Source organism: Marmota flaviventris, chromosome 16 (assembly GCF_047511675.1).
Source record: "Marmota flaviventris isolate mMarFla1 chromosome 16, mMarFla1.hap1, whole genome shotgun sequence".
Classification (NCBI taxonomy): Eukaryota; Metazoa; Chordata; class Mammalia; order Rodentia; family Sciuridae; genus Marmota; species Marmota flaviventris.
In genome coordinates this window covers 44619088-44636479 of record NC_092513.1, presented here as the reverse complement: position 1 = coordinate 44636479, position 17392 = coordinate 44619088, and the positions used below count along the sequence as shown (strand labels likewise).

At 35.3% G+C, this 17392-nt stretch overlaps 1 protein-coding gene across 1 annotated transcript in view; it reads left to right on the top strand.

Annotated features, from left to right (window-relative positions):
* Taf4b (TATA-box binding protein associated factor 4b) overlaps window positions 1-14210 on the top strand; it is a 138489-nt gene extending 124279 nt beyond the window's left edge. The window contains exon 15 of the mRNA XM_027935756.3: window positions 12418-14210. Coding sequence (XP_027791557.2) covers window positions 12418-12585 — 168 coding nt within the window. The 3' untranslated portion in view covers window positions 12586-14210. The remainder of the gene's footprint in view (window positions 1-12417) is intronic.
* Window positions 14211-17392: the final 3182 nt, after the last annotated feature.

The following is a 17392-nucleotide window of genomic DNA, read 5'->3' as shown; positions in this document are numbered from 1 at the left end:
CTTTAGGATTTGTTAAACAATCATGTTATCTACAACTGAGAATAATAGTTCTTCCACCATTCCATTTTTATGTTTTTAATTTCCTTTCTTGCCTAGTAAGAGCAGACATTTTTGCCTTATTCCCAATCTTAGAGGAAAAGCATTCAGCATTTCACTCCTAATATGATACATAATATTTATGCATAGTGGTACATGCCTGTAATCCCGGCTACTTGGGGGGTTGAGGCAGGAGCAATTTACTGAAATCCTGTCTCATAAAACAGATATACATACTTAAATTTATATTTGTGTATTATAATATTGATGATAAGTTTTTCATAGAGCAGTTTTCTTCTCTTCCTAGCTGAGAGCTCAATTATGGTGAATGTTAAGTTTTGTCAGGGGTGTGAATTTGGGTATCTTATTTTAGTATATGAGTTCTCTTCTTTATTCTTGACTTGTATTGATTTTAAAATTTGAACCCATCTTTTAATCCTGGGATAAATCTCACTTGGTCATAATATATAATTGGTTTTACATGTTTCTGATTCAGTTATGTTTCATTTATTTTGCTAGAACTTTTACATTCATGTTCATGAATGATAGTGGTTTGTAATTTTCTTTTATTCTAATGTCCTTGTTATTTTTGATTGAAGTTTTATAAATAAATTGGAAAATGTTCCTTCTTCCTCTATTTTTGTTTGAAAGTGTTTGTGTAGGATTGGTCTCATTTCCTACTTGGACAGAAGTTCAGTGAATCCTAGAGTTTTTTTTGTGAGGAATGCTCAATATTGGATTTTCTCTTTCTTTTTTAATTGATTTTTGTAAAGCTGTATTTCTCAAAGAATTTTTGTACTCATCTACATTGGCAAGGTCATTCACAAAATTATTTATCATGCCTCATAAGTCTATTAATCTTTTCTAAAAATTAACTTATGGCTTAAATTTTTTAAATTTTTCATCTGTTTCCTATTGTGTTAATTTCTATTCTATTACTTCCTTTCTTCTACATGAATTGAATAAATATTTTCTTTTCCAACTTCTTCAGTAGGGATTTTGCATAATTGACTTTATACCTTCCTTTTCTAACATAAGCATTAAAAGCTATACATTTCCTTTATCTTTCTGCTTTAGCTCCACCCTCAGATCCTTTGATATGTTGGATATTTGTTTTTATTATTATTTAGTTTGAAAATATCTTCTAATTTTCTTTTGGTGTTATCTTCTTTGGCATACAGATTATTTAATAGTATGTCATTTTAATTTCCAAATGTTCTTATTTTTATTGTGGTCAGAAAACAGAGTCAGTAATTTCATTCCTTCTCAGCTTGCTATGACTTGGCCTAGTGCATGACTTACCTTGATAAATGTCATCTCTGCCCTTGAGAAGGGTGTGTGTTTCTGCAGTGTTGAGTTAATGTCTGCAGGATTTCCTTGTCCTTACTTAGATTTTTGGCTGTTTTTCCCATTGGTTCTGAAAGAAGTGTTTGCTTTTTCTTTTTTTTAAACTATGATTGTACATTTGTCTATTTATAAGTTTTTGCTTCTCTTGTTTAATGGTTTGTTTTTAGGTGCAAATCTATTATGTCTTTCCATTTTATCATTGTGAAGTGACCCTCATTTCTAATAATATTCTTTGTCTTGAATTCTGCTTTAGAATGTTCATGTTAATGTAATTGTCATTATGATTGGATTTAAGTCTATCATCTTACTATTTACTTATTTATTTTTAATATTTATTTTTTAGTTGTAGTTGTCAATACCTTTATTTTACTTATTTATTTTTATGTGGTGCTAAGGATCGAACTCAGGGACTTGCACTCGCTAGGTGAGCACTCTACTGCCGAGCCATAACCCAGCCCCAAACTATTTTTTTTTTTTGTTAATGCTTTTTAAAAAGGTAATTTGCCCGTGATTTTAAAATTGGCTGTTAGCATTGTTTTTCCCTAATTTCAAAGAATTTTTTTGTGGGGGGAACACTACTAGGGATTCAACTCAGGGATAATTTACTACTGAGCTACATATCCACCCCTTTTTAATTTTAATTTTGAGACATGGTCCTGCTTAGTTTTGAGCCTGGCCTCAAACTTGCCAAAACTAAGCTCAAATTTGCAATCCTTATCCCTTAGCCTCCAAAATGCCTGGGATTACAGGCATGCCAGGTCACCTCACCTGGCCAAAGGATCATCTTTTTTTTTAATTTTATTTTTTTTTATATTTTTATTTGTGCATTATAGTTGTATAATGGTGGAATTTGTTGTTACATATTCATATTTTTACACAACATAACAATTTGGCCAGTATCATTCATTCTCCAGTGTTTTTTCCCTTTCCCTCTCTTCCTCCTTCCCCATCCCTTTCCTCTACTTTACCAATCTCCCTGCAATTGTCTTTTTTTCCCCTCTCTTCACATTTTTTTTTTTTTTTGGTACTATACAGTTCTACATAATGATGCTACATATTCGTACAGGCATACAATATAACAATGTAATTTGGTCTATATCACTCCCTTCACCCCCTGATCCCTTTCCTCTACTGATTTTCCTGAGATTGCCCCTTGCACCAATTTTCCCTCTTTTCCTCTCTAGCTTCTGCATATAAGAGAAAATAAATGACCCTTGACCTGCTGAGTTTGGTTTATTTCACTAAACATTGTGATTTCAATTTCTATCCATTTTCCTACAACTGACACAATTCCTTTTTTTTTCTTTAAAGGCTGACTCCATTGTGTGTATATACCATGTTTTCTTTACCCATTTTCTGTCAGTGGACACCTAGCCTGGTTCCATTGTACAGCTATTGTGAATTGTACATGGATATGCCTGTGTCACTGTTGTATGATGATTGATTCTTTAGAAGTGATATAGCTGGGTCACACAGTAGTCCATGCCTACTCTTTTGAGGAACTTCATGCTGATTTCCATAGCAGCTGTACTAATTTACAATTCCACCAACAGTCTAGAAGTGTTCCTTTTTTTTTCACATCCTCTCCAGCATTTATTATTATTTGTATTCTTGAAGACTGCCATTCTGGCCTGTATGAGATGGAAACTCAGTGTAGTTTTGATTTGCATTTGCTTAAATGCCAATGATGTTGAACTTTTTTCATATATTTCTTGGCCATTTGTATTTGTTTAATTTATTTTCCCATTTATTAATTGGGTTATGTGGTTTTTTGGTGTGAAATTTTTTGAGTTGTTTATAATATTCTAGAGATAATCCTCTGTAAAAGGAGTAGCTAGCAAAGGATTTCTCTCATTCTGTAGGTTCTCTTTTCAGAATCCTGGTTGTTTCCTTTCTTATGCAGAAGCTTTTAAATTTGATTCCATCCCATTTATTAACTGTCGGCATTATTTCCTAAGCTTTAGCGGTCCTATGGAGAAAGTCGTTGTCCATGTCCATATAGGGTAAACACTTACCCTATGTTTTCTTCTAGGAGTTGCAGTTTCTGTTCTAATTCCAAGGTCTTTGATCCATTTTGAGTTGATTTTTATGCAGGGTAGGAGATGAGGTCTATCATGTAGGACCGGAGAAATGAAAAGTTGTGCTGCAGTTGTGTACAATGAATCAAAATGTGTTCTACTGTCATATATAACTAATTAGAATAAATGAAAAAAGAAAGACAGGTAAGATCTAGCTTCATTCTTCTACATATAGAGATAACCAGTTTTCCTAGCCCACTTGTTTAAAAGGCTGTCCTTTCTCCAATGTTTTTTTGCACCTTTGTTAAGGATCAGATGAGTGTATCTGTGTGGGTTTTTCTATGACTTTCATTCTGTAACATTGGTCTATGTATCTTTTTATGCAGTTTTTTTTATGCAGTTTTTGTTACTCTAGCTCTATAGTGTAATATGAGGTCAAGTATCATGATATCTCCAGCATTGCTTTTTTTGGCTTAGGATTACTTTGGCTATTCTGGGACTTCTGTTCCTTCAAATCAATTTTAGGACTGTTTTTTTCTAGTTTTGTGAAGAATGTCATTGGTGTTTTGATGGGAATTACATTGATTCTGAGCATTTGATTTCTTTCTTCAGTGTTCTGTAGTTTCATTGTAGAGGCCTTTTACCTCCTTGGTTAGATTTATTTCAAGTTTGTTTTGCATTCATTTTTGTTTGAGGCTATTGTGAATGGAATTGTTTCCCTCATTTCTTTCTCAGCAGGTTCATTGTTGCGTTATAGGAAAGCTGTTGATTTTTGTATGTTGATTTTGTAACTGCAACTTTGCCAAATTTGTTTATTAGCTCTAGCAGTCTTTTGGTGGAGTTTTCTGGGTCTTCTAGGTATAGGATCATATCATCTGTAAACAGTGATCATTTGACTTCTTCATTTCCAATTTTTATCTCTTGTATTTCCTTCTCTTGCCTAATTGCTCTAGCTAGAATTTCTAGCGCTGTATTAAACAGGAGTGGTGAGACTGGATCTTCTTGTCTTGCTCTGGACTTTAAAGGAAATACTTTCAGTTTTTCCCCATTTACTGTGCGATTGACTTTGGTTTTTTTCATATTATAGCCTTTACAATGTTGAGGTATGTTTCTTCTATCCCTGGTTTCTTCGGTGTTTTTATCATGAATGGATGCTGAATTTTGTTGAAGACCTTCTCTGTATGTATTGAGATGACTAGTAATTTTTCCCCTTAATTCTATTTATGTGATGAACTACATTAATTGATTTGCATATGTTAAACCATCTTGCATCTCTAGGATAAAACCAATTTGGTCATGATATGCAATCCTTTAATATGTTGTTGAATAAGATTTGCTAATATTTTATCAAGAATTTTTGCATGTAAGCTGGGCAGCAGCTCATGCTTGTAATTCCAGTGACTTGGGAGGCCAAGGTAGGAGAATTGAAAATTCAAAGTCAGCCTTAGCAGCTCAGCGAGGCCCTAAGGAACTTAGGCAGACCCTGTCTCAAAATAAAAAATAAAAAAGGCTGGAGATGTGGCTTAGTTGTTTGGTGCCCCTGGGTTCCATCCCTGGTAACAAAACAAAACAAATAAAAGTGGTTTTTTGTATTTAAGTTCATCAGGGATATTGGTCTGTAGTTTTCTTTCCTTGGCATATCCTTGTCTGGTTTTGGTATGAGTTTGATACTGGCTTCATATTCAAATTTTTTTCTTTTTCTTTTTCTAATTATTTAATTATTTATTTATTAGTATGTGGTGCTGAGAATAGAACCTAGTGCCTCACACATGCTAGGGAAGCGCTCTACCACTGCGCCACAACCCCAGCCCTTCGTGGACAAATTTGAAAGTGTTCCATCCCCTTCTATTTCATGGAATAATTTGAGGAGTATTAGCATTAGTTTTTTCTTTAACGATATGGTAGGCTTCATCTGAGAATTTCTATTTATTTCTACTTGTCCCCTCTTACTTTTGTTTCACCTTTTTTTTTCATCTTTTAAGTTAATCAAGTAGTATTTTTAGTATTCCATTCTATATCTTTTGTTGCCTTTTTATCTGTACCTCTTTTTATTTCCTAATGATGTTGTATCTACTGTTTAAAGATTAAATATGCATCTGTAACTGACTAGTCAACATTGAATTAATACTGTTTCACATATAATGTAAGAGCCTGTGAACCATATGATTCTGTTACACACACACCCCTACCCTTTGTGCTATTATTGCTGTCACCTATTTTACTTCTAATTATTCCAACCTTCACAATAAATTATTATTACTTGGTCATATATCCTTTAAAGAATTTATGAAAGGAAAAACAATGAGTTTAGAAAACTAATATTTACCATTTCTGTGCCTTCAGTTTTTAAATAAATTCTTATTTCTTTCTAGTAATATTTGCTATCAGCCTGTCTACAACTCACCAATTGTAGAATTACTGGAGTTCTAAACAAAGCTACTGTCAATATATTTAAAGGTATTGATAAATATACCTTTAGCTGTGAGGCACAGCAACCCTTATCGATATTGTAGACTTTTTAAAAATTCACAGCTCTTCAAGGATAAAATCAAAGCTAGTTTTTAAAGAAAAATGTTTAACTGGTAGTCCTTTGAAGAAAATTTAACAAAATAGTAGGTTAAACTGATCTCTGGACATAGTCTAGATGAGTTTTTAATGTGAGTGCTTTAGTAAACATGTAGAGAAAACAACCACAGTTATAAATGGGCAAGTCCTATCTTGACTTTTCATCCTAGCCATAGGAAGCAGTCAGGTCACATTGCTCTTCAGTGTTGACTATTTATTTCACTATTTGCTCTTCATATGTGTTGTACTACTTGGTGGTTTGAATCACTTTCTCACTGTTCAGAGAAAATGTAAAAAATAAAATACCATTTTTAATAACTCATCTAGTGGCAGCTTGGGGGGCAGTGAACAGTTGAGAAAGGTTGTCAGAGGGCTGGGTACAAATGGCTTTACCAACGTAAATCCTTCAGATTTATTTGACTTAAAGCCAAGAATGACATCAAGATTTTGATTTATAAGGTCCAGAGCCTATAACATGGTTCATTTTCATTGTTCATTTGTGTAAGTGATGATATTGGGTGACACTTTTCACATGGTCATCCTACAAACATTGCCTGGTTACCACCAAGAGACAAAAACTATACAATATTCTCAGGTGCAAAATCTTTCCCCTTTAGTGAGCGGTAAGTTAGAGGCAATTGCATTGCCCTGAAGACATGTAATGGTAGGGAAAATACAAGATGTCACTGAAGTACAAAGGAGTTGTGCCTGTGTATATCTGGGGTAAGTTTGTGCTTGCGAGCCTTGGGGAAATGTAATGTCTGAGTTGAATTCTAAAGAGCATAGGTGATGTGACTTGAGGATAGGACAGATGGCTTGGAGAATGGGGTTTTAGGAAGAGAGAATGCAATATGCAGTTAGCTGTCTAGATAAAAGAGGCAAAAATTTATTTCTATGATCAGTAGCTTGGGACAGGAAGAAAGGAATGAGAGCAGAGACTGGGGAGGGAGGCTTTAGTGTGCATGTTTGACCGTGTCTGTCATGTGCGGGTATTTAGACTTGGTTGGTTAGGTGATTTTTTTTTCCAGTGGAACATTTTAAGCAGGAAAAAATATTTTCAGGTAATTTTTTATTTTAGTGATATCATTCACATTACAGTGGAAGTAATATTCATACCAAATATACAGGGAGTCTTTTGAAGATTATTGAAGTAATCTAGGCAGGAGATACTAGAAGTGAAAATGCAGGAAAAAGTAGATGTTTCAAAACTGTTAAGGTAGAATTGTTTAGTGTCAGACCATTGAGGAAGAAAGGGTTGAGGATGTCATCCAGTTTTCTAGCTTGAGCATTGCATCTAAGTGGTATTACCATTCCTTGAAATAAAGAGGAGAAAGGGAAATTTCAAAACATGTTGAATTTAAAATACCTTAAAGTATTTTAAGTTGGAAACTTCATCAGAAAATTGAACAATAGGGTCTGGAATTTAAGAAAGTGTTCTGTTTGATATCAAGGTTTGGGGTTGGTCGTTAGCATATGGCAACTAGTAATATTATCCATCTCTCTCACAGTTACAGAACTAGAATGAGAACTCAAAGCCCATGGTTCCATGTTACACAAGTCTTTTTACTTCTGTAAAAGACTTTTTAAAAATTTATTTTTGTTTTTTAGTTGTCGACAGACTTTGATTTTATTCATTTATTTATATGTGGTGCTGAGAATTGAACCCAGCGTCTCACATATGCAAGGCAAGTGCTCTAACACTGAGCCACAACCCCAGCCCCCCAAATTCTAGGGCGGAAATTGCCATATAGCGTTGTCTGTATTCTGAAATAACTCAGGGAGTAAAATGAAGGTGGATAAAGTGAGATCAAAAGTTGCTTCAAAAGTTCTGCTTGTTGACCAGCAGAGGGCAGTCAATATCGAAGCTCAGTTGTTTCTACTCTGCATTGCCTTTAAGTCCTAGAAAGCTCCGTCTTTGGGATAAGTATTTTCAGTGTTCACATTCCATTGAATCAGGCATCCAGGGCAGTTCTATTTATTGTTGCTTTTGAGTCTTATGTCCAATTTTTATTCTGGTTCCATATCTTTATTTTATTCCCTATTCCCCATGCCCAGTTCTTATCCTCCTTACAGTTTAGGAGCTGTCTGGTAGCAGGGGATTAAGTGGATGGAAAGTATGAGAAAGGTAGTGAATTTTTGCTGTTCAACTCCTCTGTTTTAAATGCCCCAGTTTTTGTTCTTGGTTAACTGTTAAAATTCCAGGACACGTTTGTTTTCTTAGCCTTACTATTCAAAGAATGGAATGAAATGGATTGACTTTTAGCTTCTAGATCCAGTATTGATAAGGCTCTAGAAACTAAAAGCAGCAAGCTCTGCCACTGTTTGATTGCAGGGATGTAAGAAAAACTTTCTGCCCCTGGATATATCCTTCATTCATGTGCCACTGTCTAAAATGCCTCTTTGTCTACTTTTTAGCTTTAGGCACTCAAAGCTCCACTAAAATTCAAAAAGTTCACTGAGGGAAACAAGATAAGTGTGACAGCATGAACTATTTTTCTTACGTTAGCAAGAACTTGAAAGAGAAGGATGTGGGCAGGAAAATCCAACCGGTTTTAACTAGAGGATGGGAGAAAAGGTCTGGAGCTAGAATTATGCTCTTTCCTGTGAATTTCCATGCCTCCCAGCTGACTGATGATTTCATTATGATCATTAAAGGCCAACATTTCTAGAGAGAATTGTGTGTCAGGCACTGTTCTCATTTAATCTTCAAACTGACCTTATGAGATTATTGCTGTTTACTGTCCCTAGTTTGCAGATGAAGAAACTGATGCACAGAGAAATTGCTTGTCTACAATTGCTTATAAAATTAACAACAACTGATGTTGACTGCTGTGCTGCCTACTATAGCTCTGTGCCCAATAACTCAGATAATTTTGCATTGAACAGAGCATGGACAAGCATGAAGCTAGGTTACCTGGGATGGTGACACTTGTAAACACAGACCCATATGAAGTCAGAGGACCTCAGCAGTATTCCTGAGGCCACAGGAATCGTAATGCTGTTGTTCCTACATCTTGGTATAGCAATCACCTAACCTTAAGGAAACGTGGGAAAAGAAATACAAAAGTTTCATTTCACAGCACTTGCTCTATTAAGCTGAGGAGATAAGAATTTGGATGACTGAATATTTTTAACTATTTAATGTCATTCTTACAACAGTGTTATTTCTCTGAAACTGGTAACTGACTATATTCATGTTTTTCTTTTAAGAGTAAAAGAGTTCTTCAAAAGTGTTTTATAAAAATAGAAACTTTGGTGATATAATTTAACAAATTAACAAAGGCTAACTCCATCAATCTGGCAGTTTTGGATTATGTTTACATTTGTTTGTTTAGGCTTCCTAGGGTAATTATGTATTAGGTCAGTGAATTGGTTCTTTCATCTTCCATTTTACCCTCTTTCTATCCAGGTGAAGAATTCGGATTAAGGAACATCCTAACCCAGAGAGTTGAGTGGGAGAACCGTTCCTCTGTTTTAGAAATAAGCATTGCATTGTGACAGGAGCCTGTTATTCTTTCTCAAAACTCTGTCCTTAACTATGTTAGTGTTCTTTGGCATTGACAGTGTAGTGTGACCACAGGTCAGACATAGTCAGCTTTGGGGAGGAAGATCAAAATTACTGGCAGAAAGGCGGGTTTGGTATTAGTTCTGAGTTATCAGTGTACACTCCACTCCCTTCTCTGGATAACTGAGAGGTAGCTGATTTTTCTGGGCAGATCATTATGAAGCGAACAAATCAGAGTTGTATCCTTTCTAGACCATAAGGCAAGGGAATAAAGATGCTAGATGTATATTTTGTATCCAAGTTTCAGAAAGATTAACTTTCTAAGTCAGTCACTATTTGGGGGAAGACAATGCTATCACCTTTGTAAAGTTGTGAATTATGAAAGACATTTCTGTGGGTTACTGAATGTCCCTTGGGGTTTGTTTCATTTATAACTTTGCCTCAGGCCTTCTGCTGCATCCTGTTGGAATGACCTCCTTTTCAACCCTTTGTTGGCAGCTATAATACTGCTCTTTCGCCTGGATCCTTCAGGCTTGTCACATGACAAACATGAACTGTGACCCCCTTTGTTCCTTACCCCAGATGATTAGGGGTGATTTTTTTTTTTTAATGCACAACAAGTTTTTTCTTATTTTTATTTCCTTTCCCCGCTTTTCCTCTCCTCTTATTTCCTACCAAAATAAGATTGAAAACAAAAAAGGTAGCAATTTAATTTTGTATCCAAATGTAACATTGATGCAGACAGTAAACAAATCATAAGCCCACTGAATTTTTACATCTTGAACGTGTCCACATGGACAGTAGTTGGATCAAGAGGGGAAACATCACCAGAACTTGAGAAGACCCCTGTCCCCTCTAGTCACTTCTTAGTTGCCCCATGGGACTCACTGTTGGGACCTTTATAGCTTTATCTGTTCGGAGACTTTGTAGAAATGGAATCATACAATATATGTGTCTGTGTTCTTTCATTTAACATTTTTGTGATATTCATTCATGTTACCCATTTGTTATTGCTGTATAATATTCCATGGTATGAATATTCCACAATTTATTCCACTTATATTAAGTATTGGGGTTGTTTCTAGTTGGACTATTGGGATTGGTAGTGCTAATATTCGTGTACATGAGTTTTGATTAAAATATGACACATTCCTGGGTATTTACATAGAAGTGGAATTGCTGAGACATAGTATCCATCTAGCCATTTAATTGAAAAAATCAGATAAATATAACACTAATTTTAGACAAACTCTTGGTAGGAAACATTTTTAAAAATGTATAGATTTAGCTTTAGCATAATATGTCTAATTTGTAACTAAAGAATGTGCCTCTATTTAAATATACTGTAGTTTTAAACAGATAACTCCTATAAACAAGAAAATTGCCCCTCTCTGCCAATGACATATTTTACTAACTTTCTTCCTAAAGTATACTTTTATTCAGTTTTCCAAAACTGAGTTGGGGGGCCTATTCTGCAAAGATCTTGGATAGTAATAATTTATAGTAATTAAGGCGACATCCAAGTTGTACCATCCCTGAGTAGTGATGCCTACAGAGAATGACTTTACTCACATTTCTTGAAGCAAAGCAATTACATGATAATGACACTCAGAAAAAAAACAAAAGTTGCTGCCAGAATTAATAGGACCCCGGCTTTGATCTGCTGTTTGGTGTGTCTTTGCTCTTTCTCCATATGCTACTTATGACAAGCATCCATCTCTTCTAAAACATGGGCTTTCCAAAATTTGTTCCATGATTTCTTGTGAATGAGTTTAACCTAATGAGTGTAGAAATACAATTGTGACATCCCATCTCTCAAAAACTGGATAGTACCTTTTATGAAAGTGTTACTTGACTATCAGATAAAGTACCTCCCAAGTCATTCTACCAACATGCATGGAATTAAGTTGACTATTTTTCACCCTGGTGATTTGGAGACCCTAAAGAATTTCCTTCCCCTTCATCAAAACAATTCAATCAGAAGTGTGAAGGGCATGGTTAATTAAAATTTGATGGTTAGGCCTGGGGATATAGCTCAGTTGGTAGAATGCTTGCCTTGCATGCACAAGGCCATGGGTTCAATTCCCAGCACCACACAAAAAAATTGATGGTTATAAAAGAATAGTAAGAGAACAAAAAGATTTGCTTCCTATGTTTGTTAAATATCTTGTATAAGTCTTGAGCAGATAAAGGAGAGTTGCCAATTCAATGGACATGTTTTTTGAAACAAGTATGGTAAATGAAAGAATTAAGAGATTTTACTTTTATAAAATTATCTTTTGAGAATTATTTTTAATTTCTTTCAATTTTGTCTTAAAATATTAGTATATAGACATTATTATTTAAAAACTGTCTTAATATAAGAGTGTTGAGTTTCACTAATTCTTTTTAATGATGCTCACATTGGTTGTTCTGGGGTTTGGTTTTGTTTTGGTTTGGTTTGGTTCTGATTTGAACCAGCAGATTCAATGCAGAAAATATTATTGAATAATCTGTGTTGTTTTTTGTACTTTGTTCAGCCTAGAAGGAACAAAAATGATAATCTCTGTCCTCAGAAAACTTCTGGTCTTGGGGGCATGTGATGGTGATATACAAATTATTGTCACACAATGTAAAGTAACTGAACATGAGAATTCCGACAGACGGTGGGGGGGGCAGGGCGACCCATTCAAAGCACAGTCTTATTTTTACTTTTACTATCAACATCCAAAAGATTACACATATTTACAGTGTACAATCTAATAGTTTTTAATGAATTCATACACCTATGAAATCAGCTGTTGCCAGGGTCCAGCTGAAAGAATGAGGTCATGGAAGAGGTGGGTGGCCTTTGGAGATCCGGCATGCCTGATCTCCAGGACCCAGAGGGTAGTGGGCTAGACTTGACAGACCTTTCCTTTGTGAAAGATCCTTAAGTTAAACTGCTTCTCCTTTTATTTTGTTTAGGGATTAAAAGACAACTTTCTTGCTTCCGGGGCATCAAGCCTGACAGCCGCCAAACAGTTGCTTCGTCCAAGAATCACGAGAGTCTGCCTCAGGGACTTGATATTCTGTATGGAACAGGAAAGGGAGATGAAGTATTCTCGAGCTCTGTACCTTGCCCTTCTGAAGTGACCGCTTCCATCCAGATCCTTGCTATTTACTGCCAAAGAAGACAAAAAAAAGAGATGCACTGTCCTGAAATCTCTCTTTCTGGAAAATCAGTCACCAGTATGAAAGACCACTGTTTACAGTTAGAAGTTTTTACTAAATCTTACCTGTACAGCTCATGGGGTTCTTATAGCTGAGAATTCAGTTTGATCTTCTGAAAATCAGTTGTGCAGTACCCTTTACAGAGAAGTAGCATCTGCCCACCTGTGAGTTTAATTATAGCAAGTTAAGGCTCCGTTTGTTACTACCTGCTTCATTTGCCATGAGGTGTCTTTCCCTTAGTACCTCCTGCATTGAGATGTGGGAAAAAAGACGAGTTACCACTTACCAAGAAAAGGTATTTTGTCCTACACTGAGCCTATCTCAAAGTGTTGGGCTTTCTAGGCTGGAATCAGAAGCTGCTTAGCTAACTATGACAGTGGTCACCTTCTCTAGTTGAAGGTGACAGGCCACAGAGTAAGCCTTTGGTAACTTGGGTTGGCTGAGCCCCATTGTTGTCCAGATAAGACACATGGGGACAGGTTGTGCCTGAGGTTGCTAATTCTCTGGCTAATCTCACTATGTGCTGCTTCTGATACCAAGTTGGGGGACGTCCTTGTCAGGAAAACCTTACGGTTGAAGCTGCTGCTTATATACCCTGTTGGAAAATGGGAAAGGTGGGAAGCACTGGAAGGAATAATGAAGGGAAGAAGAAAATGGAATCCTAAGACAGGAAGTGTGCTGCGTGTGCCCAGGGATGGAGGGATGGAATCGGAACTCCTAATAAACTGGTACATGTTCTGTTGATGAAGGGAGAAAAATCACAGTCCAACTAAAAAGGAAAATGGTTATCAAACATTTTCAAAGGGTGGTTTTTTTTTTTTTTTTTGTATTATTTTAAAACCCAAGAAGATGATTTTTGTAGTTCCTTCTCTTGTAAAATCTTTTAGTTATCCTAAGTTTTAAACATCTTGGTACATTTAGAAAATCCTAATTCATGATGAGAAATTTTAAACAAAAGACTCCCTCTTGGATTCTGTACTTAAAAGGTACTGTCAGCATCTCACTCTTGGGATCCTGGCACTAAATGTGAGAAACACATTACATGAATCTTTTTGAGGAAAAAGCATATGTGCAAAGAGCAAACACTCTTTTTTTTTTTTTTAATCTTTATTTATTTATTTTTAATTCCACCAATGTGTATTGTGGATAGCAAAAAAATATATATATAGTGGTTATTAGAGTCACATACAGAAAGAAAGCTTAAATCCTCCAAGAAGATTTTTTTAAAATGGGAAATGCTGGACTTCTTAGTAAAGGAATGTAGAGAGAAAAACACCTCATATGTTACTCTTCACCCTGTTCTTCCCACTGGGATTGTTACAGCCATCTTCTATACTGTAGTAATATTTAAATTGGCCACATGTTTTTGTTTCAGCAAGTTATTATGTAAAATGCTGTAAATTATGTATGTGTTGAAAGAGTACTTTAAGAAAGAGATCTATACCCAAAGTTGTTTTTGTATATTTAAATGCTTAGCTTTATTTTTTTTGTAAAGTGCAGCATACTCCTACATTTGTGTATAATCTTATTGATCAGATGTTTAAAGTTATTTCAAATACTTCATTAAAATGATTATTTTATTATAATAACAACTTTTCTCACTCACTGATTTTGAAAACCAGGTTTTATTAGTAACCAGTCCCTTCAGGGCTCAAATTTGCCAGGCATTGGCTCTTTCTTGGATCCGATTGTTATTTATTTTGGAGTGTTGGCATTTGGGTTCCAGAACCTTGCTTTAGATCCAAGTTGCTATATCACTTTCTTTGAAGTAGTTATAAATCTTCATGCTATTTGACTCACAAAGAAAACTAAGTATATTCATTACCAAGCTTTTCTTGGCTCATCGAGGTTTTCTTCCTAAGAGTCTTCTTCAGGATGTTTTGTTCTGTCATGTTTTGTTTTTTGGGTACTGGGGATTGAACCCTGGGGAGCTTTACCACTGAGCCACATCCTAGCCCTTTTATATTTTATTTTGAGACAGGGTCTCACTAAGTTGCTGAGGGTCTCCCAAGTTGCTGAGACTGGCCTTGAACTTGGGATCATCCTGCCTCAGCCTCCTGAGCCCCTGGGATTATAGGCCTATGCTGTTGCACCAGACTTAAAAGTTTTAAGTTAATATATAATTTTATTTTAATATATACTTTTAAAGTTTATGTTTTAAAGTATATCTTACAAAAGAACAAGTGTATCCAAGTTATTTTTCCGTTCTGTTCATAAAATGGTGACCTTGGGGTAGATCTGATCTACAGATGCATTTTATTTGATATGCAGTATTGCCAATGTTTTAATTCACAAAAGTCTTTATTTCCATTTCTTTTTTAAAAATCAGAAGATCTGGAATCACTAAATATATACTCTTTTTTTTTTTTTTTTTGTATGGTATTAAGCCACTAAAGCTAACCAGGGGCCACCCACTTTACAGATTTTAAAAGCAACTCTAAACCAGGTGTGATGGCTCATGGCTGTCATTCCAGTGACTCACAATACTGAGGAGGAGGATCACAAGTTCAAGGCCAACCTTAGCAACTTAGTGAGACTGTCTAAAATAAAAAAGAACTGGTGAAAAAACTTTAAGGTATATTTTACATAAAAAATTTATCTATTTCATCCATTTACTTTTAATATAAGTTTTGATTTTAATAGTCTCCTAGACAGCTTTAAGATTTTTCTTCTTTTAAGAAGTTTGACTTTAAAAATATAAAATATTTTTAAAATATTTTTTTAGTTGTAGATGGACATGATATATTTATTATTTATTTTATGTGGTTCAAGTGCCTCACACATGCAAGGCAAGCACTCTACCACTGAGCTACAGCTCTAGCCCCAAAGTCTATATCTCTTATAATCAATGTTTGAGATAAATTGTTAAAATTTTTGACAGTACTTTGTTTAGAATTAAGACCATTTGTATTAGTTGTGTCATGGTTGCAGCAGAGAACACAAACAATATTAGGTGTATTTTTTAGGAAAATAATGGAACCAAGATCTCAGGCCTGTTAGGGTGGACTTCATCTCTTTGCCTAGTTGATAGTGAACCAATAGTGTCTTTAAAACTTTGTCTTCAACAATCCTTAGTGATTCTGCAGGAGATAAAAGCATCTTGTGGTCACATGTTTGTCTATGACCTAGTAGCCAGTTTTTATCATTTCTGCCCTTTCAAATGCATGCATGTGCCTGTCTGAACTGACAAACTTTTTTTTTTGTAGGCATTTTGTACCAATAGAATCTTTTTCTCTTCCAGTATTTTCATATGCATTTCAGTTTGTATTGCATTAGTGCATTAGCTTTTCCACAAAAGTTCTTTTCACCAGTTGGAATTTGGTTTTCAATAAAATATCTTTGTGGATAAGGCCAATTTTTTAAAAATAATGGTTTTTTAGTTGTTTATAGACTTTATTTATTTATATGCAGTGCTGAGAATCAAACCCAGTGCCTCACACATGCTAGGCAAGTGCTCTACCACTGAGCCACAACCCCAGCCCTTTAAGGCCAATTTTAATGGCAACTCTTCTTGAAAATAATAATACCAGGTTGACATCTAAGTTCTCTTATCATAGATGGTATTGAGACAGTATTTCCTGTGTTAAGAGCAACCCTGGCTCCCCACTCAATCCTAGCTCTTACCAAGATAGGACATTGGGCACATTATTTAGCTTCTCTGTGCCTTTATTACCTGATTTGTAAATAATCATACCTGTGAAGTGGCTTTGAGTTTAACTAATGGTCACATGTTACATGCACATACCATATCCAGTAAAGCGTGTACTAGTAATGGTTGTTATTATTTGATAATTTTGGATTATATAGCTCTTCTTCCTGCCCCACCCCCCCCCATGAAAGTCACTGGCTAAATACATAAACCTTAGTGTCTTTTAAAAATGTAATCTAAGATTATACAAATTCTTCGGTATTGCATTGGGTGCTGGGGGTGGGAGGCTATAAGGAGAAAAGTATGATTGATATATAGCAGATATTTGACAGAATAGTTCTTGTTTTCTCTCTCTCTCTCTTTTTTTTTTTTTGTTACTGGGGATTAAACCCAGGACCAAGCATGTACTCTACCTTCAAGCTACAGCCTCCCAATCCCCAAAACAATTTAGTCCATGATTTTGCCTAATAAGTTTCCTGTGAGTTGGAAGCAGTACTTTCCATTACTTCCAAATGTTTAATTTAAAACATTATAGATACATGTGGTGAGCATTCAGAGCCCCCCTCAGTTTCCCTCTGTTCCCTGATTAACCCACCTGCTGTGTCCTGTTTCATAATTGATTATCCCCCCCTTATTGGCATTTGATGGCATATGGATCTATCTTTTGCCATTTTCACAAATCCACTTTTCTTAATTTGCCTTATACTATTTTCCAGGCCAGGAGTGCTGTAGCATCTTACTATAATCTTGGAGAAAACAACGTTTTTTTCCTTGAAGGATTTAGTCATAGATTTTTTTACTATTTGGTAAATTTTACTATTTCACTACAAGAATCCAATTATGTCTCAATGTGTCAACAGATTCTTCTACCAAAGAGGCATCAGAATAAGCTAGACAGGTAGTAGAGATATCTTGAAATGGGGATGGGTGGAGAAAGTGATTTAAGGGAAGGATCCAGTGTCCCAGATATAATTTTAAAGTTTCACTGGCAGCATTCCTTCACCATGAACTGCTCACATTATAGAAACCAAGTTGAATTTAGCATCACTCCAACCTTTTTTCTATAAGAGTTATATTCTT